This window comes from Marmota flaviventris, chromosome 3, assembly GCF_047511675.1.
Source record: "Marmota flaviventris isolate mMarFla1 chromosome 3, mMarFla1.hap1, whole genome shotgun sequence".
Classification (NCBI taxonomy): domain Eukaryota; kingdom Metazoa; phylum Chordata; class Mammalia; order Rodentia; family Sciuridae; genus Marmota; species Marmota flaviventris.
Genome location: NC_092500.1, coordinates 94127181 through 94154397, shown reverse-complemented (window position 1 = coordinate 94154397; position 27217 = coordinate 94127181). Strand labels below are relative to the sequence as shown.

The 27217-nt window shown below is 38.7% G+C and overlaps 1 protein-coding gene across 1 annotated transcript in view; it reads left to right on the top strand.

Moving 5' to 3' along the window:
- Positions 1-23754, top strand: part of Ptpro (protein tyrosine phosphatase receptor type O) — a 46938-nt gene extending 23184 nt beyond the window's left edge. The window contains exons 8-15 of the mRNA XM_027955922.2: positions 6654-6744; positions 8897-8973; positions 9547-9681; positions 9903-10025; positions 14307-14461; positions 16509-16644; positions 21323-21443; positions 22435-23754. Coding sequence (XP_027811723.2) covers positions 6654-6744; positions 8897-8973; positions 9547-9681; positions 9903-10025; positions 14307-14461; positions 16509-16644; positions 21323-21427 — 822 coding nt within the window. The 3' untranslated portion in view covers positions 21428-21443; positions 22435-23754. The remainder of the gene's footprint in view (positions 1-6653; positions 6745-8896; positions 8974-9546; positions 9682-9902; positions 10026-14306; positions 14462-16508; positions 16645-21322; positions 21444-22434) is intronic.
- The last annotated feature ends 3463 nt before the right edge of the window (positions 23755-27217 follow it).

Sequence of the window (27217 nt, the reverse complement as noted above, 5' to 3'; positions counted from 1 at the left end):
AAAATAACACATTTAGGGTTTACACTATGTTAGGAATGTAGTAAAATGGGAATCCAACGCACTACCATTTGCCAGTAATTACTATTGAAAAAAAGTCACACTTTCTCAAAACCTCAGTTTCTTCACCTATAAAATGGGCAGGTTGAACTAGATCAATGGCTCTCAACTAGTCAAGTACCAGTCGGTCCCCCCAGAGAGAGTTTGGGAATGTATGGGAGTTGGTTTGGGTCTTTATGGAGGCTTGGGAGAGGGTACTAATAGTATTTAAGAGGAGAAGGACAAGGATGTTAAATGTTCTTCAGTGAGTACAACAACAAATAATTGTTCCAGACCAACAGTATTCCACTGAGAAATGTTGGACTAAATGTGGAACAAGGATTCAACCGAGCTTTACAACCCACGTGTATTACTCAGGGTTCTCCAGGAATCCAACAGGTTGCATAAATAGCCAATGAAATGTATATGAAGAAAGAGATTTGTCTTAAGGAACTGGCTTATACAATTGAGCAAGTCTGAAATCTGGAGAGCCAGCTATCGGGTTAGAGACCCAGAGAAGAGGTGAAGTTGCACTCTTAAATCTGACGGCTATAAAGAGTTAGAATTTGCTCCTCTGTAGGGGACCTGTCTTTTCTTTTCATGTATTCAACTGATTGGATAAGACCCAGCCAATTTATTTTTATTTGCTTTACTTAAATGTTCATCAAATTTTAAAAATACCTTCATAGCAACTTCTAGACCAGTGTTTGACCAAAGAACTGGGTACTGTAGTCAAGCCAAATTCACACATAGAATTAACCATCATCCATTATTTGAAGAAGTATTTAGGATTTTTATTTATTATGAAGATTTTAAATTTATCTTTATTCTTAGAACATTACCAATCATATATGTAACTTATTTGGTGCCAATTCTGTGCATGCATGCATGTTCCAGTGGGAAAATACAATTCACTCTCTAGGAGCCTTTTAAATCACAGACTTAGACTCTATGTTTTAGACCAACATTTGCTCAAGTAGTGGCCCACTGGTCTTACTTCCTTGTCGAGGTGACAGCCTCCAGGCACTGCCAACTTTCAACTTCACCCCACCCACCACATCTTTAGGTTCAGTGTCAGCTAGTTTCAAAGAAGACTTGTGCTCCTATGACTGATTTCTGGGTGTACGCCAGACCTTTTACATGGAAACCCTCAAATTTTCCTGAGATACACTAATAGCCATTGAGGTTTAAGGGGAAAAAAAATGTTTCCAGCCCTTACTGGGGACCCAAGTGGGTATTAAGATGGCTGAATCAGGTCCATTTAGTGGTTGAACAGTTATTTGTTCTGTGTACCTGAATGCTTATACTACTTGTAGTCACTTTGATCCTGACACTGAAGGATCACCCTCTCACTGGGAAATTGCATCATTTATAAGCATTATGCAAATTGAAACTAATGTCTGGATTTACATATATTATCAATACAGCTATAAGTCATACATGAAGCTGTATATGTTGCTAATTTGAGTTCACTGAATAAATCCCTTTTTCACTCTGCATCTGATTTTGGAGCTACTGAAAAGATTGATTATCTTTCTGACAAAAATATACATCTTTTCTTAAAGAGACTTGGGACCAAGGCATTAAAATCAAGCTCCTCATTTCGGTTGTTTCATTTGAGAAAGGTTGTGAAGAATCAGACTTCAGAGCCTGACGTGTGAGAGCCCTCAGCACATACCACATGTTGCTTGTTCTGCCTCTAATTTCTGGGCTTTGTGGTTGACCAGGATGCTAGTAAAAGTCTTCATCACCTTTGTTCTGAAATATGGCTGCAAAGATAAAAAATAAAGCTTCATATTGCCAGCCAATTCACAAGAGATGCTCTTTGATTTCTGATAGTAGCCTCATTTGCAACTGTTTTTGCTTGTGTTTCAGTCTAGCTTTGTGATAAGCACTTGCCCTAGCATATATGAGGCCTTAGGTTCCATCCCCAGCACCACAAAGAAAAAAATAAAAAGGTACCTCAGCAGGCCCTCTCCAACATTCTTATTCCAAGTGATCTTCTAGACCTGAGTTTTTCTCTCTCTCTTACTCCTTCCTTCCTAAATTTTGGTCTATTTCCAAGGGCCTCTACTAGTAACATGTGCTTTGACTGAAATGCTAGCCCTAAATCATATACAAGAGCCCAGAGACCAGCTAAGTATTTCTAGACTCTCCTGAAACTGATTCCTTCTTATCTCATCATCCATTACCCATCTCAGATTCCCGTCATAACTACACCCTACTCTGTCTTTAGGATACCTGTTAGGAGTTGAACTGTGTCCCTACTAAAGATATGTTGAAGCCCTAACCTCTCAGTATCTAATAGTGTGACCTTATTGGAAATAGATTGCTACACATGCACTTTGTTAAGATGTGCTCGTACTAGACAGGGTGGGCTCTCAATCTAGTATGACTGGTATCCTTATAAGTACTGTGCTCACCAGCTGTGCCCCTGGAGCTCCTTGACTGGTAGCCCTATAGAAAGATAGCCATGGGAAGACACAGAGACAGAGCAAATCCCTTGACGAAGGCCGGGACTGGAATGTGTAGCTGCAAGCCAAGGAAGACCCAAGATTGCCAGAAACCACCAGGAGCCAGGAAAAGGGCAAGAAGGGATTCCCGCTACAGGTGTCAGGGGGCATATGTTCCCACGACACCTTGGTTTCAGACTTCTGTGCTCCAGAACTTCAACACAAGAAATTTCTTTTGTTGTTAGCCAACCAGTTTTTGGAACTTTGTTACGCAGGCCCAGGAACTAATACAATACTTCACTAGATAGCTTGCTCTAAATGCTTTCTTCTCCTTTACATTTACCTGAAAATAACCAGATGTTGTCCAATACTTTGGATCATTTTAACTGCTATAGACAGAACCTCTTCTGTTTCTCCATACTTATTCTCTCCCTATGAAAAAGTGGTTCCACTAATCTAGCTCATCTGACTCTCATGTCCAACTTATCCCAAAGTAAGCACCAAGTATTGTCACTTGCTGACATTATTACAAACTCCAAGGCTAGAAGACAGTTTGTTCTCTTCTCAGATAATCATAATGCAGGTTATGGGGCTGAATGCCTGTGTTCTCCCAGAGTTCATATGCTGAATCCCTAACTCCAGTGTGACAGTACTTGAAGACGGGACCTTTGGAGGTCCTCAGGGTTAGTTGAGGTCAGGAAGGTGCAGCCCTCCTGGTGGCTGTCTACAAGCCAAGAGAAGACGTCTTAGAGTGAAACCTACCTTGGCCTCCTTGGTTTGGACTTCTCAGTCTCTGGCACTCCCTAGTTTCTAGGGCTACCATAGCAAATTACCACAATCGTGTTGTCTTAAGATAAGTGGAAATTGATTCTCACAATTATCAAAGACAGAAATCAAGGTGTCAGTAGGATGACACTCCCTCTGAAGGCTCTAGATGGAAATATTTCTTTGCCTCTTCCGGCTTTCGGTGGCTCCAGGAATGCCTCAGCTGGAGGCTGCCTCATTCCAATCTGCCTCCATGTTTTCATGCCTTCTTTTCTCCTGTATGGTCTCACCAAGTGATTCTTAATGGCTTACGCCAGCAAAGACCCTTCCTCCAAATAATGTCATATTCCCAGGTTCTGAGGTTTAGAATATGGACATAACATTTTGGGGAATCATCATTCAACCCAATTCAGATAACTACATTGCCTAGAAAAAAATGATAGATTATATTAGAAACAAAATTGGCAAAAAGAAATTCAAAAAGATTTATGTTGGGTTCAGGCCAATACCTCCATACTTGGCCTTTATGAAGCTTTAAGTCCCTGGTGTTTCCATATGGTTGGAAAGAAAATAACTGCAAAGCTACTGAACCAGAAACTTAGTATTTGATTTTCCACTTAGTGACAGGCTAAATTACAAAGACTCAAAGCATTTGCGTTATACATGCAGCTCCTGCTTTGCTGCAGTACAACTTTGGCAATTTGCATTTTGAGTGTTCAGCCAATTAAGCCTCTCTTATCAACTGAGGGCATTTACAGGGAGGAGGCAACACACAATTAAAGTTCTATCAGTTAGTCAGCTTCCATATGTGAGCCAACTCTCAGCCTCAATCTGTTTCCACAGTTTCTCTGGTATCTGAAGTCTTTTCCTGTGGCTTATCAGTCTGTCCCCGAAGCAGAGGAACAGGAGGGGGAGAGTTGTTGGTCTGTTAGCACAAATGGCAAAGGAGGGAGAAATTATAGAACTGGACAAAGCAAAACAAACAAAGACTATAGCAGAAGCATTTCACAATCGTTATCAAGAGCACTGCATTAATATTGGTTGAGTTTATTCTATTTGACAGCCACTATAAAACAGTGAAGTATAGAGAGTTTATTTACAGATAATTAAACTGATGCCAATGAAAACTACTTCCCCAATAACACACAGTATATAATAGTACATCAAAATAAGTGAGATTATCTGACAAATTATCTGTAAAGACACGTTCTATAAAAGGTAGATATTTAAACATATTTTTAGCAATAAAAGCATCATTTGAATAAGCTTACAGCAACCAAAAGGAAGTGACCTAAAAATAACAGTGATCTGCTCAAGTTTGCTAAAAAAAAAGTTTCTTACAGGACAATATAGTCAGCCTTTGGAAACCCTTTAAAATGGAAAATAGTTATAAAGTAACAGTGACAAGTTTCTGCTTAAGGTCATTGGCATGCAAGGGTTTTCTCTGACATAGAAAAAAAATCTAATTTTGTGAGTTGAAGATCAAACTTGACAGTTTGTCTTTAAGAATGATTTCAAGCCAGGTGCACTGGTGCATGCCTGAAATCCCAGTGACTTGGGAGGCCGAGGGAAGAGGATCACAAGTTTGAGGCCAGCCTCAGAAGCTTAGTGAGACCCTGTCTCAAAATAAAAAAGACTGAGGGTTTAGATCAATGATGAAGCATCCCTGAGTTCAATCTCTAGTACCACACAGAAAGAAAGAAAGAGAGTGTGAGGGAGGAAGGAAGAAAGGAAGAAAGAAAGAAAGGAAATAAAAGAGAGACAGATGACATCAACTTACACCAAAATGTCTGAGATTTTGTTATCTTGAAAAGCCAAAGCAATAAGGAATCAGAGGGAAAGAGAAATGTAGGCCCTTTAGTTGATATATCCATGTTGACTGCAAGCTGCAACCCTTCAAAATATGTCATGAAGCACAAGGGAAGTTGTTAATGTCCTTCTTCCATGTGAAAGCAACAGAAGACCAAAAACTTGATTTCTTAAAGCATGTTTTTCAAAGAACACTTGGATCAAGACACAAAGGGCACAAAAGAGATATACATGTATAGTCTCTCAGAATGTCATAAAATGTCTCCAAAATTTTTCAAAAGCCTTTTGAAGACTCCAAAATTCTTCTCTCCAAAAAGTATGCCTCTAGCTTATGACTCCTTAAAGCAATAATTGGGAGAAATTCTAAAGAGTAAAACTTATGAACAATATTAATATCCTATAAATGTAAATAAAATTTATAGAGTGGTTTCTTGTACTACCTCACTCATCATCTTATAGAAAGATGCACACTCTATAAGCAGTCCCATATATAGGTGGTTATCTGTGCTGTTTGCTGATATTTCTGTAAACTTCATGGAATAATGTAACCAGATTTGCTGCATTTGTTGTGCACTGCACAACTCCAGCAAGCTCAGTTTATATAGACCACAGCGTGAACATACCCCCAGGAAATCCTGGAACACAATCACCTTATTTCCTATAATACCCATGACATAGCAACCTAGAACCCCCTTTTCCAGTAAAATAACCTTTTTGAAATCAGTTGTGTGTTTATATAAAAATTGTCATACCAGTGTATCCTCTGAAAATGGGATTTGTAAGAGTACTGTTACATGCAGTTATTTAGATATTTTTACTTTCACTGATAGGTTCACCTATACACCACTGATTTATCTTTACTTCTGAGAGGCTGTAGCCATATATTTAGTAACTACTAATCCTAAGCTTTGTAACATGGAGATTGTTCTCTATGCTTTAGGAAATATTTTTGTAAGTTCATGAATTTTAGTTACCCTGTTCCTCTGAAAACCTGAAAAGCATTTCTGTTTTCAAATTATCCACACCAATGTGTTATGTACATAGATATTGCTTTTCTAAATTATCAATAAACTGCTCAAGGTATTTGTGTTGTGTTAGACAGTTCTTAGTGCAATCATGCAATAGAAGAAACAACCTCAAAATCTCAGTGGCCTACAACATTTGTTTTTCCCACTCCTATGCATGTGGTTCAGCTGGGGCAGTTCTGCTTCAGTTCCACTGTGGATCAGAGTCAGGTCTGTCCCATGTGTCTCCTCATCCTGGGACTAGCAGCTTCCATGGGCATGACTTTTCACAGCAGATGGCAGAAAAGGGCAAACAAAGCTGAGCAAATTCATTGAAAACTTCTGATTGGACATGAATTCTTTCTAAGTCCACTGGCCAAAAATAGTTGACAACAGTGGAGTGGAGAAGAGCTACTGCCTCCAAACAGAGCTGCTGCAGCATCATAAGGTCAAGGGCGGGTGATAATTCTATTACATACTGGGAGTAAATCATTATCCAATGTGAACAGTAAACCAGTGTGAACAACAAACCCATCCAATCCACACTATGTACAGGAATCGCAAATCTATTCTCTCTCATTTACAGGAGTTGAAATTGATTGGACTGGATATTCCACACTTTGCTGCAGATCTCCCACTGAACCGATGTAAAAACCGCTACACGAACATCCTACCATGTAAGACCATCAACTGCCAATCATAATTTTATCTTTCAAAGGTCAAAGGATTGTTATTGCAGATTAATTCATTTCACCAATCTCCATACATACTAGTTGTGATCTGAACCTCAAGGTCATTTCTGTGATTACACTGATATCACAATTGCTTTGATGTCATTAGATCCTATCGGTAAAGATTTCATTACTATGCTTTTAAATGAATTGTACCTGAACAAAAAAAAAAAAGACCATTTGGCCCTTTGGAGATCAAGGAGACTTTGCTAAATTAGAAATCAAATAATCTGTGGTCTCATGAAGTACTTTATGAGAATTCACTGATAATGGAAGAAAGCAATTGGAAAGGGAGTGCAAGGTGTTATAAAGTCTTTCTCTTCCTAACTTCTGGCAAGCTAAGTAGTTGTATAACATTGTGTAATAAAAAGCAACATTCAAATAAAAAACTAATGTCAGGACTTACAGGACAATTAAACACATTCAAATATAGATTTAACAGTCTTTTCTGCTATGCTGTAGGTGAACTGGGAAAGAATGGAAAAATGGAAAGCAGGGAGACTAAAAAAGCTATAGAAAGAAAACTCTATCCTGGATAAAACTTTATCCTTGATAAAACTAAGTAGTCTTACTACAATAGCACCCCACGTCTCTACACAGTTCAGAATTTACTTTTTCCACTTAAAATCCATCTACAAAAAAGCCCATGCACTGATAGATCACATTCACCCAAATTTAATAAAATTAGAAATCAATAATAAAAATACTTTAAAACTAATGCAACTAGACACTTGCTTATTTTTTTAAAAAAATCTTTTTATTGTGAAAATTTCCAAACATAAATTATCAGTCCTTCCTTTGCACTAACAAATTTTATTATTAGTTTTCAAACATACATGTGTGTAAACATGCACACACAATTAAAATAAACTTGTGGGTCAAAGAAGAAATTGTCATGAAAATGTTTAATCACTTCAAAATGGAACTTACTTGTTAAAACAATTGGTATGCACCAACGCAATCCTCATAGGTACATTTATCACCTTAACTCTTCATATCAGAAGAAAATAAAGACTAAAACTTAATGATCAAATCATCTAATGTAAGAAGTAGAACTCAAGAAAAATAATAAAGATAATAAGCTGAAATTAATGGTGTTTTTAAAAAGGCTACAATAGAAAGGATAGTCTTTGGAGAGACACAGAAAGAAAAATGTTGAGTGATTTCACTTATGTCTCAAATCTATTAAAAGAACAGAAGCAATAAATTCAAATACATAAAACAGAGATTAAAATTATTGTTAGGGGATGGCAAGATGCAGCTCGAAGGGTACAAAGCCACAGTTGCATAGGATGAACAAATCTAGAAGTCTAATGTACATCTCAAGGATTATATTGTATGACACTGAAAATTTGATAGAATAGCAAGTTTAAGGTACTTTTATCTCTCTCTCACACACACACACACACACACACGGCTCTATAATTAAATATTTAGTGACAGCTAAATTTGGAAATATGTGAGATGATGGATGTGTTAATTTGTTCAACTATAGCAATCTCAAACATCATGCTGTATACCTTATATGTATACAGTAAAAAAATACATAATCAGGGCTGGGCTGTAGCTCAGTGGAGCAGTGTGTACTTAGTATGTCCAAGGTCTTGACTTTAATCCCCTACACACCCCCAAAATCAATTTAACTTAAATTTAAATTTAAAATATTTTTAAAAGCCCATGGATTCTCTCTTCTCTAGATCTCCCAAAGGTATTGAGCTCTGTGGATGTCCCTGGGTGAAATGGAGATCATGTATTTAGGCTATGTACTTGGAGCTTTCCATAAAATTTCCCTCATATTTTGTTTCCTGTAAATATTCTTCATGAGCTCCCCAAAACCTGAAGATAATTCTTCCAAGTACAGAAGAGCTGATGTAGAGAAAACAGCAGTTGGGAGATATTTATGTACTAATTTAAACAGGAAATTCAGATTGAAGAAGGCCTACAATACCAGATTACTGTGAATTACCTTGCACTCCATCACTGACTGATTTGACTTCATATAGGGTAAAGAGGGTCTATTAAAGAATAGAAGCAATAAATTCAAATAAATTTTCCTTCCATCCTGATTTTTACTGTTTTCTCTTCTCCTTCTTTGTAGATGACTTTAGCCGGGTGAGACTAGTCTCCATGAACGAAGAGGAAGGTGCAGACTACATCAATGCCAACTATATTCCTGTAAGTAGAAAAAAATCAGGCGTCTAAGTGCTGGAGACTATGACCCAACCAATGGCCCAACTAAGGCTGTATGGATGTGTCACACTATTGAAAAGAGCCATTCCCCACCCAGGGATGAATCTCTGAGAACAGTTTCCATTATTCCATCTCTGAATCAAGACTAGGGGGTGGGGGGATGTTCAGATTTCTTTGTAAAGGACGGTGAAAAGAAATGTAGATAATTGTGTTATAGGTCATCTTTCTTGTGTTTAAGTTTCAGCTTCAGCAACCAAACTCAAAGGGCTCCCAATCTGAGCACCTGTGCTTTAGAATACCTATAAAGATAGTGTTTGTTGTCATAAAAAGGTGTGGCTGGGATTTTATAGATTCCCACAGAACAATGCTTCAAACTACACAGACCTATGGAGTGGGTTTTTTTGATTGCCTCTTTGATGAGAGAAGGAAGAACATTGCATAGGCCTGTGATCCTTTGCCACTTTTATCATCAGTAAATTTTCCATTTTCCCCATGGTGTGGAACGGCATCTGGTGTTGACAGTGCTGGTTGATTGATAACTTTGTCACTTTCTTTCAGGGATACAACTCGCCCCAGGAGTATATCGCCACCCAGGGGCCGCTGCCTGAAACCAGAAATGACTTCTGGAAGATGGTCTTACAACAAAAGTCTCAGATTATTGTCATGCTCACTCAGTGCAATGAGAAAAGGAGGGTGCGTGTCTAACCCAGCTGTTACCGCTTTGCAGAAAAACAGCCTCTGTCCTTGCTGAAGAGCTTGCTCTGTAGCAGAAACTGTCATGCTTGCTTTGGTTTTCATCCTCATGATAATCCTATATGGTTCTTCAGAAATAAGTACCTCTGCTTTCCCTAAATGAGCACAGACTTAATTTCTTACCTAGCCTATTTTCAGAAACTATGTTCTTCTCGCTCCAGGTGAAATGTGACCATTACTGGCCATTCACGGAAGATCCCATAGCTTATGGGGACATCACTGTGGAGATGATCTCAGAGGAAGAGCAGGATGACTGGGCCTGTAGACACTTCCGGATCAATTATGTAAGTCTCCAAACAGGAGTACAGGTGATATCCCCAGGTTGACCCCTTCCCTATCTCCCCCCACCGTAAATGCCAAGAGACCTACCAACCTACCTCTGTCATGTAAGATAAAGAGCACCTCAGGCTTCACAACACTGCTTCCTTCAAAAAAATCCACCTTTAATGTAGTTGTTTTCCACTTTACAAAGGATGGTACAGATAAAGTGGAAATAAAAAGTCTTCACTGGTCCATTTCAAGGGAACCCAGGACAATAGAAGATTTAGTTAACCAAGCACCATCGAGAAAGGACATGTCCTCATTACTTAATATTAATAATGGATATAGTTACAGTGAAACCAGGGTGTACTCTTTTGGATTTTGTTCTATTTTCCCTCATTCTGTTCCCTCATTTTGCTTTTCATCATTCAGATGGCACTTCTAGACCTTATTAATCATGGTTCGTAGCTCTCTTAAGTGCTATCCATTTCTGATTGTTAGAATGTCAGAAAAGTCTATTTGCCTTGCAGGGCCAGCTTTCTCTCTGATGACAAGTCTTTCAGCACGAACTGAATATTTCTGTATCAGACACAGGTGCTAACATCAACCGAAGTCATCCTGTTGCCTTCTACCCATAAACAGTCCTTAGAATATAGATATTTCACTTGCATTGTTCATTTGAACATGCTGTTTGTTGATGACAAAATTTAAGAGGAAAATCCTCACCGCATGTTCTTCCCTGCATAGAAACAGCCCTTCCTCGTGGTTTAGACCAGGAAATGGCAAACTGCAACCTGCAGACCAAATTAATCCATTGCCCGCTTTGTGAAGCTTATAAGAGGAGAATGTTTTTACATTTCCAAATGGTTGGGAAACTTTTTCTAAAGAATATTGCATGTGAAATATCATATATAAATGATGTGAAATTCAAATTTCAGTATCCATTGATAATGTTGTATGGGAACACAGTCCATATTTGTTTGTGCATTTTCGGTGACTGCTTCTGTGTATATCAAGCTTGCGTGGCAACCGAGATTGCCTGACCTGAAAAATCTCAAATATTTACTATCTGACTCCAGAAAAAGTTTGCTAACCCTTCATATAAATAATGGAAACAAAGATTGCTGAAGCTGAAACTTAAACACAAGAAAGATGACCTATAGCACTATTATCTACATTTCTTTTCACAGTCCTTTACAAAGAAATCTGAACATCCCCCCACCCCCTAGTCTTGATTCAGAGATGGAATAATGGAAACTGTTCTCAGAGTTTCATCGCTGGGTGGGCATTTATTAACTATATTTTATTGGTATTTACAAGAGATAAATCACTTAACCACTGGTAGTTAACTATTACTTATACTGCAGTGAAAATGTAGGCAAATCCCAGTCTGCCAGGAACAAAGTGGGTTTCATGCTGTTCCCTTCCTTTGAACTGCCTGTCTCTTCCTTGTTCCCCAAGCACGTCTGTACGCAAACACAGTCAGCTCAAATATCATCCTTATCTAGCCTTCCCTAGTCAGAGACCTTCAGTTCTTTCCTCCTCTGCTATAGCATCTCACGCATACTGCTCTATCGAAACACAGTGTGGTTATAATTCCCTGTCTTCACATCTCCTTCCCCTGGGATGTTGAGTTTCAGAAACAAGAACTCCGTTTTTGAGTAATGAATCCGTCAGTGAATGAATTATTTCAACAATAATAAAGCACTATGTATGTCAACAGACTTTCTATCAGAAAAGCATTTCACAATCTTAATGCCATTTCAACGAAGCTTTCTTTAGTGGCTATTTCAGTCAGAAATCCAGTGCAAACCATTAGAGAATGTAGAACAGATCTTTCCTTAGGTTTGCATCTGGGAGAATAAACTGCAGAGTACAAAATGGGGTTTGTTCCCATGCCTGTTCTCTTAACAGGGAAGAGTCACATAGATCATTGCATGGTCAATAATTTGTTTCTTGTCCTTGGTCTTAAATAGTGACTTATCTTTCAATGGCTACCACATGAAAGGCTTGAACAGCAGGTATGAAGTTGAATAACAGGGTTTTCTTATAAGGCAGTTACAGTGGATGCATGCATGCATCTGGTACCACAGTGCCCCCTTTTGGCCATAAGCGTGCAGAATCTAAATTTTAAGCTTCACAATGAAGGTTAAATTGACCAAAGAACATTGTACTGTGCTAATGAATGTATTTTTCTATTTGTTTCATATATTGTTTATGCTATTCTTTACTCCTCCCCATATTGATATAAGTAAACTTTCTAAATACAACAAGATAAAATTACATAAATGAAGAAATCAAAATATGAGAAATTTGGGGTAGCTAAGATAATATCAGAAGGGTTTTCTCATTTAACAAGAAAGTAAGAGAGCAGCCACAACACACTGCTTGTCACTTTTCAGTACAAAAATTTGGCATGAGCTAAGAGTTAGAGACTAAAGATTGGCAAATACATATTGGTGTCCAGAGTATGTGTGCTATGCAGATGATAGAGCTACTGCCAATTCTAGAACACCTGCCCTCCCAAACCCACATACAAGTTGAACTACTGACAATTTAATGGATTTCTGATTTTATATCACCTTTCATTTTTTAGCTGAACACATATATACATAGAGAGATATAATAGTATAAGTCATAAGCTAATTATCATGAGTACTTGAACATGGCTAGCATTTTTGTGAATATTTCTGTGCAACCCAAGTTGTCTAGTGACTGAGTATATTTAATTCTTCATGGTGTTGAATGCTTGCTATTCTGTGTGATTCATTATGCATGAGTTACCTTCTTTACTCTCTTGAGACAAGAGTGAGGGCAGCCAGCATTTTTGTAGCCTTCATGCTGTGTGTATCTAAAACAAAGACCTTGAAAATATCTAGGGAGGCATAGCATGCTACTGTAATGTATGGCCTTAGGTACCAAGGGGACAATGTGGTTAAACTGATGACATTGTACATTTTATTTATGCATTTGCTTATACAGATACAAATTTTGTTCTGCTCAGGACCTCTCAATTTTGCTCTTTGCAATTCATTTCTCTTTGATATACCTAAATGTAAACTTTAGCTCCCAAACCCACATACAAGTTGAACTCTGCCAGGTTATAATGTATTATTCCTCCCTCTGACAGCATTCCAGGCTCCTAGCAAGTTTAGGGGTAAGATATGAACCAGATTTTTACAAAGCCTGGATTTGAAGTCTTCTGATAGTTGAACACAAGAGGAGAATAAATCATTCTTTCAAATGAGTGTGGACCAAAAAAGAGTGGATCTTGAAGGACTCACATCCTAGTTAATATGTATTCAGAGGGAACAACAAGATATTTGATGGGCAGGTTAATATGAATAGGAGTAATAAACAAAACAGATCGACTCACTAGAGATTCCCAAAACTAACCATATGAATGATTGAACAGGTGATAATTATGTAGTGGTAGAAATGGTAATCACATCTAACCATCCTTCACAAACATTATCACACCATCTGCACAATGATTTGTTATTGGCCCTTTTCAGGTAAGAGAAAAAAAACAAAACTCGGCAAGTTTGTCTGGGGTCAGGTCTCTGGTATCATAATTCAAGACAGAGATTCTCATGTAAGTGATTTTTTGACAGTGTATTCTTGGGTAAAGCTGTTAGGGGTCCAGTAAATCAGAATAGGGCAGGGAAGAAATCACGTCCTGTTGTGGGTTCACCTATAGTCTCACTCAGTCCGATTCCATTGATTGCGATTCCATTGATTGTGCTGGGACATGAATGGCACCATATTGATGCTGAATTTTTGAACACTGGCATCAGTCAGTCATTATCTGTGGGCTGCTTTCAGTAGGAGAATGCAACCTCTTAGGCATTTTTCCATGAGGCAGCTCCCTGTAGTGAAGGACCACTATCAAGAGAAGGGTAGAGCTCTGCCGTTAAAAGCAACTGGAAAGGGATGCACCAGACTGGCCGAAGGATCTAAGTAGGGCACCAGCAGTACCTTCCACAGTGTTAATTCTTTGGCAAGGCTGCTGCAGCTTCTAAATGGCAGAGCCCTGATCTGCTTAAGCTCTTATCCTTAACTATAAAAGCATGGATTTGCCTACCTGTCCTACTATTGAAAGCTTTATACAACTAGTATATTGTTTTCAGGACTTACTTTGTGCCAGACACAGTGCTTGGAGCTGGAAAAGGAAATACACTGACCAGGAGTGGACTGTGGTTCGACCTTCTTGCGCCATGAATTCTGGATCTTCAGTGGAGGCCTGGGCCATCCTGGCAGTGGCTGAGACATTAATGCTTGTTTTTTGGCTTTTTTCCCTAAAGGCTGATGAGATGCAGGATGTGATGCATTTTAATTACACTGCATGGCCTGATCACGGTGTGCCCACAGCAAACGCTGCGGAAAGTATCCTGCAGTTTGTACACATGGTCCGACAGCAAGCCACCAAGAGCAAAGGCCCCATGATCATTCACTGCAGGTGACCTCATCAGATGCATTTTCTATTCAATATCAGGGGTTTTTAAGTAAATGAAATAGCCCATCATTTCATAACGTGCATCAGATTTGATAATACATGAATTGTGATTTTTTTAGTCTGTGGTTACTTGATGTCTTACTATATATTAATTGTTTATATTGTGGGTATCTTTTCATCTGTAGCCTATGATATTATTATTATTACCATTTCAGAAGAAAAAAACTGAGGAATACAGTGATTAAGGGATATATACAAGTTTATTCAGCTAGAATGGGGAGGAGATTAGGATTCAAATCTAGGTGCACAGGTTTCCAAAGACCATGCCTAGATGTGATATTATTCCCAACAAAGATTCTGAGGGGTTGTAACATGGATAAATATAAGGTCAAATAATAAATAGCTTATAGCAGTTCAAAACAATATAAGTAGACACAAAATCAAGAAGAGGGAAAGAAAAGATTAAACTATTTGTCATATTAAGATAAATATATTTGCTATGCTTGCTCTTCAATTTTGTTTCTAAATTTCCAAACAGCTAGCATGAAAGGGGACAAATGATCCATTATGTTGTCAAAAATCAAGGTTCTCACTAATTCAGTTACCTTTGAATTTAAACTTTCCTTCCCACCAAGTGAACTAAGCTCCATCAAAACCCATCTCTGTGACACAGAATTGGTGTCAAATTTTTATGCAACCTCTAAAGATTCTACCTCTGACTGCATATCAGAGGTAGAAGAGGGATAAATGTGTTAAAGGAAACATTGGCAGCTGGGCCAATGTGAGCAGATAAATCTATAATCCCAGACCCAGCATGTTGGTCTTTGTGAATTAGAATGGATAGGCTGCTAGTGTGTATGTATGTGTGTGTGTGTGTGTGTGTGTGTGTGTCCTTGGTGGGGAAATGCTTCATAAGCTACTAAGTTTCTCTTTAGGGAGGATATCATTGCTGTCAATCCACCTCTGGCTTTCACAGTTTAAAAGCTGTGTGTTAGCAGATGAGATCATCTCTTCTCAAAATGGTACTTTCCAAGAGCAGAAAATAAAGCTGCATGACCATGGGGTCAAACTCAAATAATTCGTTTCACAGCAGCTAGCAGATTCGGTGCTGGATGTGACTTTACAGGTGTCCATTCAGTGGCAGATTTTATCTGACAAGTCCCAGGTGGGAAGAGTTGTTGTCTAGTAGAGAAAGCAAATTGGGCTCCGAATTCAAGGCTTTTAGTGTTGGATTTTTCTCCTAGCAAATTCCACATGTCAATGGTTTCAACTTTCTGTTTTACCAAAATTTCATCATAATTCAGAATGTAGAACCTTTTGGCTCTTTTGTCTATGAATGATCAGGAAAAAAAACTGACTTTAACCTATAGAATTAGGCACTGTTGTGGGCAGTGAGTTGACTGGCACATATCAGTTTAGTTCTATCCATACTCTGAGCCCTGGGATCTGAGGACCAGACAAGACTGGGCCCAAGTATTTAACTTTATGTATTTATTTTAAGGCAATTACTTAAACGATCCCTGGGAGAGGGAGATTGAAGCAGGCCCAGGACCCACTAGAAGAGCATGTGTGCTGCAAGGAAGGAGTGAGATGGTGAATTGAATTCAGGGTTGAAAGTGCACAAATCGCTATGACCCCAGACCTACAGCCAGGGTGTGGACATCTCAACTGGACTTTTGAGATAGGCATGAGGAATACAACTCTGAGGCTATTCATGAGATAGGACATTGTTAATGTGTTCCATTCCTGAAGGCAGGGACCAATCAACGTGGAATAATTACTTTTCTCCTGAAACAGCCCAGGGGAGGGGTAGCCAAGGCTGTGCAAACCCATATCTCCTTAAAGCAGGGAACAATGATAGTCATAAATGTGACATTACCAGGAAGAGCAACTACAGCTGCATTCTCAAAAGTCAGTTAACTGGAAAAGTTTAGTCTGCTTTTTTCACAGTGATGCAAACTTTCTTTTTTCTTTTTAGAAATATCTAGTTTATTTTCAACAGTAAGGAGTCACTGTGTGAGTAACTTATGGTGTGAACCTTCTTTTACAGTGCTGGCGTGGGGCGGACAGGGACGTTCATTGCCCTGGACAGGCTCTTGCAGCACATTCGGGATCATGAATTTGTGGACATCTTAGGGTTGGTGTCAGAAATGAGATCATACAGGATGTCTATGGTACAAACAGAGGTAGGAAAACAATCAGTATATACTTTTTCATGTTCCCTTGTCTGAAAACTTACTATTTTCACCTACATATTTCAAAACAATTGTCTGGATTTTCTTTGCATCTGTCTTTCTCATTTTCTTATTGTATATGTTTCAAACTTCTTCAAGATATGAAAGAAATGGATATCAGCCCCTAGGAAAGTGTATGGGGTTACACTTTTGCTGGCGTCATATGCCCTTTATGTGGATGTGTTTGCAACAGAGTAAAACCTCTTCCAACAGAATGCAAGTTCGTGAGAGGCAATCTGGGGAAAGCTGTCTGATGGAGACCACAGAACTGATGTGATTTAATTCATATTTGAATGCTAGAGTGGTTCAATAAGCACCCGTGGGCGCAGAAACCCAAGTGCAATTGCTTGTTCATAAGCCTAGTCTCCTGGCTGCACAAGCGACTCCTTAGCTTCAGGCAGACAATGGTTCCTCTCCTGGAGGAGTGTTGGGGGGAGGAGGACTTGCAGAATGGAAGGCAGCCTGGCCTGACCTCTTACAAAGGGACTAAACCCTGCTTAGGACTTCCTCATGCTTTTCTCACCCAACACCACTAGGTGTCAGAATGATTCAAAAAGCCCCAAGTAATGGCTGTCTCTAGCTCTGTGTGTTTCTCCTTTTCAACACTGTGTACTTTTCTTTCCTCCTACCCTCCCAAGTTCATCTGAGCAAAGCTTGGCATACATATTTCAATGTATTTATTTCCCAGTTGCACCAGGATTGCACCACATTCAGAAGTTTCATTGTGAGCCCAGTCAGTCTCAGGCCTGTTGTCTTGTAATTTGTTGTGGAGACATACACATCAACTTGTTATCACAGGTTTTAAATGTCTGGTTTCCAAGAGAAGCCCCCTACCTAGTGATTAAATAGTGCTTTATTAATCAATCCATATTTTGGGCTTTCACACCCATAAATTTATATCCTAATATGTGATTAAAAATTCCTATTATATACATATATAGAATGTTATACATTAATATATATTAATCCCCAAGCTTCAAAGGGCTACTTCTTATTTTAAGTATCTTGGATTTGATGGATTGTCTGCCCCAATTTGCTTAATTTATACCTCTTAGGACTTTATAGACTTTGATTATAGCCTGTTTACTTTTGATTTTTCCCAACTACAGAATCTTAATCTCTTTTTAAAAACTACCTTCACACAGCAGACTCTTCTTCCCAGTCTCAGCTCCATTATTTTTCTTCAGTGCGACAATCACACAACACTAGAGCAGCCACATGGGGCTTTCTGCAAAGGCAAGAGAATATTTTGTTTTCCCCCTTTCTTGCCCCAAGTTTTAGATATCTGGTTTCTTTGTCTATGGCAGCATTTCAGGTTGACATCTCCACAGAAGCAGTTTTTTAAAGCATGATATACCTTCCCTGAACTTTCCTTGGGAAATTTAAAGTCAGCAAAGAGGGCAGAGGTTCTTCAAGTTACTCATTTTCCCAGCTGTTCTAACTGTACCCTTGGGTCCCTTGGGATTTTGCAATGGATGCTTTCCAGTTCCTGTTATTTATTTGTGTCTGCTTTGCTAGTTATATCTAGAACATCTTGTTCACATACCTTTTATTTTTCCTCATTCCTCTGCTCTTCAGGGTTCAAACCATATTTTTGAATATAGGTTGATTTATCCAACATTGTCCTTTAGCACATTCACATTCAAATCCTGCTGCCTTTAATTTACTAACAAGAACAAAAAATGATTCTTTTCCCATCAGTCAGGAATGATTTGCAAGAGGACAGAATCACCCTCCAGTCACGACCTGTCTTTATGTGCACAATCAACCCAGGAATCAAATACCATGTTTCTTCCCATTTATGGTTTCCAATTTTCCAATCTTTTCTTCATGCATCACCTTGACTCTGCCACTCCAACCCACCCCAAAATGGTAGAAGCAACTAATTAAATCAGCCACATCCTCAGGCACCTATATGCTGTTTTTGTTGAATTTTGGCCTGCCTTCTTTTTCACCTCCCGAGGTACACTTCGGGGCTTCTCCACACAGATAGGGGAACAGTTTAAAAGACCTCAGCTGTACCACTGCACAAGTCACACCACTCTCAAAGTTCCATTTCTCAGCTCTAAAATGTGGATGACAGTTTTCATGAATTATTATAAAATATGCATTAGGTAAAATGACAGAATCTAGATGTGCCTTGAAACTGAAAAGGGCTGCCTGTGGATGGGCATTTCCTCTCTTGGGCTCTCTTCTACTTTTATCAAATATTGTGTTTATTTTGTTTCATTTACCTCTAATAGCCTCTCCCTGGAGGTCAGTTAGAGCGTTGCTTTGAGCAGACTGTCCTCCCTATGGGCAGCTTGAATTTCCCAGAGACTCTCAGGATGTGTCTGAAAATAAATAGGTTTTTATTTGCTTTTCCTGTAGTGTTTTTTCTTTTCTTTTTTTTAACACAAAGTTTGGCCACTGGGTAGTTACAGAGTGAGAGTCCAGGAAGTCTCTGGCCTTCTGTCTTCCCATGTTGACTTAACACCACAAACAATTGGAGTGATGTGCGAGATCCTCCGAGGGGGAGCTCAGTTACTGCTGTGAGACCTGAGGTAAAATGTGTCCCCCAAGCTTGCTGAGACATACGGAGCAGGCAAGGTTCCAAACCAGTGAGGTCTGAGGTGTTGCTTTTATCCTTTGTCTAAAGCTATTTACACAGAGGCTTCTTCAGCCCCTGCGAACCTCTTGACTGGATCTTATGTAGAGGGTAAGATATCTAATGAGACTACTTAGAAACTCCAGGAAATAAAGAAAGAGAAAACTAAGAAATTACCCTTATTTCAAGGCACAAAGACAACTAACCTTATATTTTGGTGATTTCATCTCAGCTTTCATTCAAGTGTAACTTTTTGCCATATACATACATATTTTTGTTTATATATCTCTATATATAGATGTATACACATATGAGTGTGTGTGTGTGTGTGTGTGTGTGTATATGTATACTTGGTACTGGGGATTAAACCTAGGTGTGCTTAACTACTGAGCCATATCCCAAGCCCTTTTTATTTATTATTGTGGATACAGAGTCTCACTAAGTTGCTTAGGTTCTTGTTAAGTTGCTGAGGGCCTTGCTAGGTTGCTGAGGCTGACTTTGAATTTGCAATCTTCCTGTCTCAGCCTCCTAAATTTCTGGGATTACAAGTGTGTGCCACTTCACGCAGCCATATATATATATATATATATATATATATATATATATACACACACACATATAATTTGCTGATCTTTCACTTAGCGTTTGACTCTGTAGATTTTTCACTTAGCATTTGACTATGTATTATATCATGGATTGCCTAAAATTCTATAAATCTTATTTTAAATACTGTTTCATTATAGGTACCCCATTGCTTACTTAGAGCTTTCTCCTTTACATAAAACATTGAATTGGATATTTTCTACTTTTTATTATTATCAACACTACGATCTGCATTTATACAATTTATTAGCACTTTATTATTCTTACCTCCACCGACAATAAGTAATAATGACTGCTTCAGCACACTCATTATCATTGAACTGTTACCCTTTTCCCTCCCTAGCTTTGCTCACTTTAAAAAACAGTTGGGAAAAAAATAGCTATTTTAATTCATATTTTATTTCTTGGCCATTTTTGTCTATGTTTTAATATTTCCTCAGTTTACTTCAAAAATCATTTAATAGACATAAACTAAATGCTAGGAATTAAGAATAAAAAGACATGGTACTTGCCTTCCATAAATATCTGGCCTAGTGGTTGATAAACTATACTTACCTATCTACTTGCATGTATTATTGATCTATGTGACTTTTTAACAAAAATAAAATTATAAACATTTTGTCATAATTTTGGAAAACATTTTTATCTCCTAGTTTCTAGTTTGATTTTAATTTTATTCTTTTACCATTTTTTCGCACCCAGTTTGGAATTTTTATTTGTAATTTATTCATGGCTTTTAATTTTAGAAATTCCTTCTGATCATTCCTAGAATAATCATAGAGGAATTAACCTATAATAACCTTTCTTTTGTATTTTTATCATTTTATTTCTTAATTTTGTTGGAATTTATCTCAGTATATAATTTAGATAGCAACAATTTTTTTTTCAAAATAATCTCATGATTAAGTGATTGCATATTAATCACTTTTAGCATTATGTAGTGATGAGCTAACATAATTCTTGGTGACTATAATTGATAATAATGTATTATGTACTTGAAATTTGCTTAGAAAGTAGATTTTTAAGTGTTCTCATCACCAAAAAGGAGGGGAAAAAAAAGTACCTGTGTGAAGTGATGCAAATGTGTTAATTTGTTTGAAAGTAATAATCCTTTCATGAATTCTGTCAAATGACCACATTGTATGTCTTATTATATGTACTTTTTATTTATAATACCTCAACAAATCTAAGAAAAGACATTCCAATCAGGGAAAAAAAAAAGTAGTGCTGTCCTAAGCTCTATCATTAATTAAAAGACTGCTTATAAGTGATTGTCTTAAATTTTCTAGTTATACACTTATCTCTGTCAATAATGAAAATGGTTTCCTTTTACATCAGATCCTGATCATTAAAACTAACATAGTAATAAAATGCATTATCTTTGCACATATCTGCACGAAAATGTCTTGCTTTGAAATGCACTTTTGTCTTTTGCTCCAGGAGCAGTATATTTTTATCCATCAGTGTGTTCAACTGATGTGGATGAAGAAGAAGCAGCAGTTCTGCATCAGTGATGTCATATATGAGAATGTTAGCAAGTCCTAGTTCTGAATCTGGAGCAGTAAGTAGAGAAGAGCCCATCACAGGTGCTCTGTCTTAGAACAGTAGGAGGGGAGGGGAAGGCATAAGTCATAAGGTAGCAATAGTCATTGGTATTGGCATTAGTAGTCTTTTATATTAACACTAGTCTTTGTTTCCAAGTCTTAGCACACAGGGAGAAAGAAATACCATAGCAGATCTTTGAGCTTTAGTTTGGGGGTAGCAACAAGCAGGAACTTCTGCAACCCATGATGATTTGAGCTCCATTCCCTCTGCCCAGAACCTTAAACCATTCTCATATTGGATACATGCTTGCAATAGAGGGTTACTACAATCCAACTCTATCTACTCAGATATCTTGTTCCAATATTTATTGATTACAAGGGTCAGGTAAGGATTACACAGTTACCTAAACTGGAATAGACACTCGAAACAAGAAAAACAGTATTGAAAATAGAGTCTCAGGATAGAGGAGTCTGAAAAAGCCTTGATCTCACCCATTCTGTGAGTATGTACTTGAAAGCTCAGTGAAAACATTAGTAACACATTCGATTTCCTGAACACAAACTGCCTAGGAGATCATATTTTGGATGTGTAATTTGGGGTGAGGTAACAAGTAAGCTGACTATTTAGAGCAGTAAACAGGTTGTAGATGATTTTAAATATGCTGGGGCTGGGGGATGACAGAGTGGGAAGAGGAGTCAGTGCACTGTGGGAGAAATATTGCAAGGATAGGAAGCATATAGGTCAGTCGTGGCAGAATAGGATTAGCATTGTACCCCTACATCCATCGAAGAAGATGCAGAGGCAGCATAAATAAGCAGGAAGGATAAGAATAAGGAAGGACAGACTAAATTGCAAGAGAAAGAGACATTCAGACACATAGAAAAGAGTCACACAGATAAATTCACATCCACATGGGCTGTGGGGCTGAGTATAATGAAAGCTTATGGTAGAGTCAGAGGGAGGTTGCTGGTATCCAGGCTGCTTACTTGTCTTTCTCTCATTCACAGGAGAGGACATGATGTGCACCCATCCTCCCTTGCTTCCAAACTTTTGGGGGGCCCTGATAGTCATTTTGCTAAAATGAGCCCCGACTTTGTAGTATGTGGCCAAGGAGATAACTTATCTCATAGGAGCACCGGGAAGACTTAGCCTTAAAGAGCCTACAGTGTCTTTTGGACTCTTTCACTTCTGGACATTTAATGGACCAAATTCAACAGAACACCAGAAAGGTCAAGATGCTCTGCAAAGGGCAGGAAGTACAATACTTCCAAAGAGTTTAGTTGGCCCTTTGCTGGTTGGGCTGAGTTGCTTTTTTTTTTTTTTTAAGTGCAATAATTTTTGTATGCGTGTGATTTTATCAGAAAGTTGAATTGTTTTCCGCCCACACCACTGATCAACTCCATAGCCCAGGAAGGAACAGACATTATTAACATTCAATTTACCTCATTTTTTAAAAGAGGCATGGCCACACAGGAGAAAAAAAAGGTTATTCTACTTCAAAGAAATTGAACCATCAATATCTGTATTCCAACCTTGAAACTGCTAGATCAGGAATGGGGATGGTGGATGGGGAAGAGGCAGGAGTTCTACCCACAGATCAACCATGTATCATTTCCTATTCCAAATACGAAAAACTGTACTTCAACTTCAAAGTAGAGTAGAAAAATATTTGTCTTAATTGTTCTAGTTCTCGATGGTTTTCTTCTTATTAACAGTTGGGTGTTTTCCTCCTTGGCCCTTCGGGACTAGCGTCACTGTCCAGGTTCCTTTTCAAGAAAACAGATCTGGTTCAGAAGAGTTTCAATTCTGATTATAAACTCCATTGCTGTCTGAGCAATCTTGGTGCCTAGAGTTTGCATTTCTTTTTCTGTTGACCTGCACATATGTGAGAGCTCTTCCTCTGAGAAGTATAGGCAGTGGAAGTGCACTTTCTTTCCCCCCAAAGAGCTGGGAACTTAACGAAATTATGGCAATGAACTGCAGCATGCTAGGACAATTATTTGGCTACATTCTTTTGTAATATTGTCAGGCGTCTCTGTGGATTCTGGCAGAGATTTCATTTTGTTTTGTTTTCTTTTGGGTTGTCAGTCTTATTTTTTTAACCTGTGTAACGTGTAACATTCTATTCTTTGGATTTTGTATAATTACAGTACATGATTGTGTATCGTGACATGAATACTGTCAAAATGGACATTGATGGCATTGTGAAGCCTGTTATTTTGTGCCACTTTCTGAGAAATAAGAGGTAAAGGTGTGGACTAAGGAAAATATTGAGTTGCAATTAAATACAAGCTGGCTGCTTCACTGTGGCAGTGTGGCCCTCCCGAGCCTTCCTGCGTGTTCTTCCAGGAGGTTTCCTGCCTCTTTGTTTATCTGATCTTTGCTCCTTCCCCTGGCTTCCCTCCATTCTGGATCATCTTCATGAAGTCATGGATAGAGTCTGAGTTTAATATTTCATCAGTGACCTTAGCGATGGTAAAGGATGCCAAATGAACAGCTCTGCACCCCACCAACTCTCGTCACTGAGAAAGCCTGGCCACAGCAGACCTTGGCAAAGGTGCTTGCGTGATCCAGCCAACAAGTCTAAGTTTCACCTTGCGGGGAGGTTGGCAGAGGAGGTCCACACACAGTGGGTTAACAGCTTGGGCTCTGGGGGGATTGTCAATTGTTACTCACCTACTTCACTCTACTTCTTGTTTCCCTGCTGCCATTTCCTCCTCTTCTCACCCCACACCTTTATTTCCCCTTTGGACACTTTAGTAATATTGGGAAGAGACATGGTTAAAGGAAGGTAGTGAGCCCAGTGTGACCTTCTTAGATTCTCACACATGGACAGAGCAGGGGAAGAGTGTGGGAAGGGTAGATGCCATGGATGGATAAGATGACAATGCATTCTCCACATTGCCAAGGAGAAGCCTACAGAAGCCTTGTAGCCAGAAACATGACTTCCCATGGAACAAAGTATTTCATAAATATTTCATGTTTTTCTTGAGGGATTAAATAATGCCAGATCAATTTTCCCAAAAGAAAAGAGGAGGAATACAGCATTTAGATTTAAGACTCAGAGTCAAGACTATAGATAGAAAGGTCCCATGGAAGCACTTGGTTAATTCCTTCAGAGGTTCATGTAGTCATCATTCTGTTCTTCACTGGGGTCCTCAGTTTCAAGAGTTTATGTGGGAAAAGGATCCATCTAGCAAAAGACTTGGGCTTTAATCTTGATAATTACTTTGGAACTTTTCTATGCTTAGTCTCAGTTATCAAACTGTGGAATGATCTAATATTAGCTCTATGTTTTGTAGGTATGAGTATTGGATATGATAATTCATCCAAAGGTGCTTTGTACCTTGTTCTCTTCTGTACCCTAGCACTACTCCAACCATCTGTTCCCACCCCAGGACCCAACTTTCACATTCAGATGGGAGGCTTCCAGAGTCTCTTAATAAATTCGTTGTTTTTTAACCATTTGAGTAATACTTGGTAGGAAAAAAAAAACACAGAGGAATTTGCATATGCAATTCATAATAGCCTGTGTAACACCAAGAAAGAGGTATAGAGTTTAAAATTACAAAATATTTGCTTCTGAGTGCTATTGAGATCAAATTCCTTGACTGCAAAAGACAATTTGTGCAGTTGAAAAACTACCATTGAGATCTAATTTACAAATTTAAAAATTAACACCAATATATCCATCACTGTACATTGCATAATTTTATTTAACTTGAAAAAATAATTATAATGAATGGCAATTTTTTTGTACAGATTTCTAATACAGGGTCTACATTTTCCCACTGCAAATTTTAAGTGAAAAGAGTACTAAGATATTTTTAATGTCAGGCTTTTAAATGTTTCTCCTTTCCTAAAGTGTCCCTGTCCTCAGAGGGTGACATATCTCTCAAAGGAGGCTCTGATGTCAACATGAAAATGAGGCTTTGGGTCTGAATTTTTTGCAGGCCACATGATAGCTGCTTGCAGGAGAATTGGGTGTTAGCCAAGGAGTTAAAGTTACTGAGTCCAATCTCTTAAGAGCCAAAATTCTCCCTGCTTTCTAGCAAGGATGCCTTCCTTTACACCTCGGGAAATGCCTGATGCAATGTACTTCAAATAGCTGGCTGGTTTCCTAGCACACAGATCTCTAGGCTGGCACTTGGCACGGGGATAGAGTCCAGGAGCCATGCCTGTAACTGAGTATGACATTTGCTTTGGCCAAAAGGGTTAGAAAGCAGCAAAAACATGATAGGCAAAACTGCAAATTTCTACACCTTGTTCTCAATAGCCCCACTTAGGTGCATTTGAAAGAACGCCATGGCATCTCTGACCCCTGGCCTTGCAGAACAGTAGGGTTTTTGTTTTCAGTCTCAGTTGGTGCTTATCATAAGCCCTTATCCTGATGGTTCACTTGATTAAAGATGGAGTATAGTGTTTAGCTCTGAAAGCTGCGTGGTAACAGACATGAACAGACTGAAGGTTGTCCTGGCAGGATCACCAGAACCTTTAGAAATGTGGGGGAACAAGAGGTCACTGTAACAAATCCTGGGAAAACTGGAACTAGTAAAACTGGAGTAAAGAGACATTCGCTCATTCAATCACTCCTTCAGCAAACATTTATCTAATCACGTAGAAGGAGTCAATCAACCAGCTAATGAATGATTTCCTGACCACTTGCAATATGTTAGGCACTATGGTGAGCACAAATGGAGCCATATGCTGGCTTCTAAAAATACATTAAGAATCAGAGTTTCCCTGTTGTTGGAAGGACAGAGAAAACATTAGTCAAGTCTTTCCCAACATTTTCTTCCTATATCTCCCAAAGTGTTGTCAATTTATCTTCTGGACATGCCCATATGCTTTCTTTTCAATGGCTTATATGACAGAACAATGGTACCTGTTGCCCTTGTTACTTTTCAGCCACCAGAGACTCAGACATGATCCATCTTTCTTGATCAGCATCAAAAAGGTAGTCCTACTCTCCTACTCAGAGCAGGACTCTCAGCCTCACATATCCCTGGCAGATGGCTAAATCTCGACTACTGAGCACACCCAGCATGGGGAATCACTACCTCACCAAGCAGCCCATCCCTTCATTTTTTTAGAAACCCATTTTCTTTCTTCTATTTACACATTCAAGGACATTACAGCATTAAGAATGTATGAATCGTGGTTCTCATGGGTATTACAGACTGGAAACCCAAGTCTACTTCTTCATCTCAGTAAAAAGGCAGGTGCTATGTGTGACACTGCCCATGGCTGCTTTTAATAGAGGAATGGCTTCTTTCTTGGCAGAAAAGGGGTGACACCTTTCAGGGAAGTAATGGCAATTTCTTTTTAATGTGCTTGGCTCTTCATATACATATTCTCCTAACTTTGGAATATAGTTATGAGGTAAGAATACCCACTCAACAGGTAAACAAGAGAGGTTAAGAGGCTGGGGGTATAGCTCAGGGGTAGAGTGCTTGCCAAGCATTTGCAAGGCACTGGGTTTGATTTTCAGCACCACGAGGGAGGGAGGGAGGGAGGGAGGGAGGGAGGGAGGGAGGGAGGGAGGGAGAAAGGAAGGGAGGGAGGGAAAAGGCAAGCCAGCCAATTAAGTTAAATTACAAAAATTATTGGGTCATATAGTGACAGAAGCAGGATTCCTGACCAAGCTTTGTCCAACCCCAGACCCTTCCCCCCACACTACTTCATGTTGCTTCTCATTATTCTTATCATTAATAAGGTGTAACAGAATAGAATTAATTGCTTCATCTCCAGGTTATATGTTTAATATGAAAAGTAACCTGTCAAGGAATT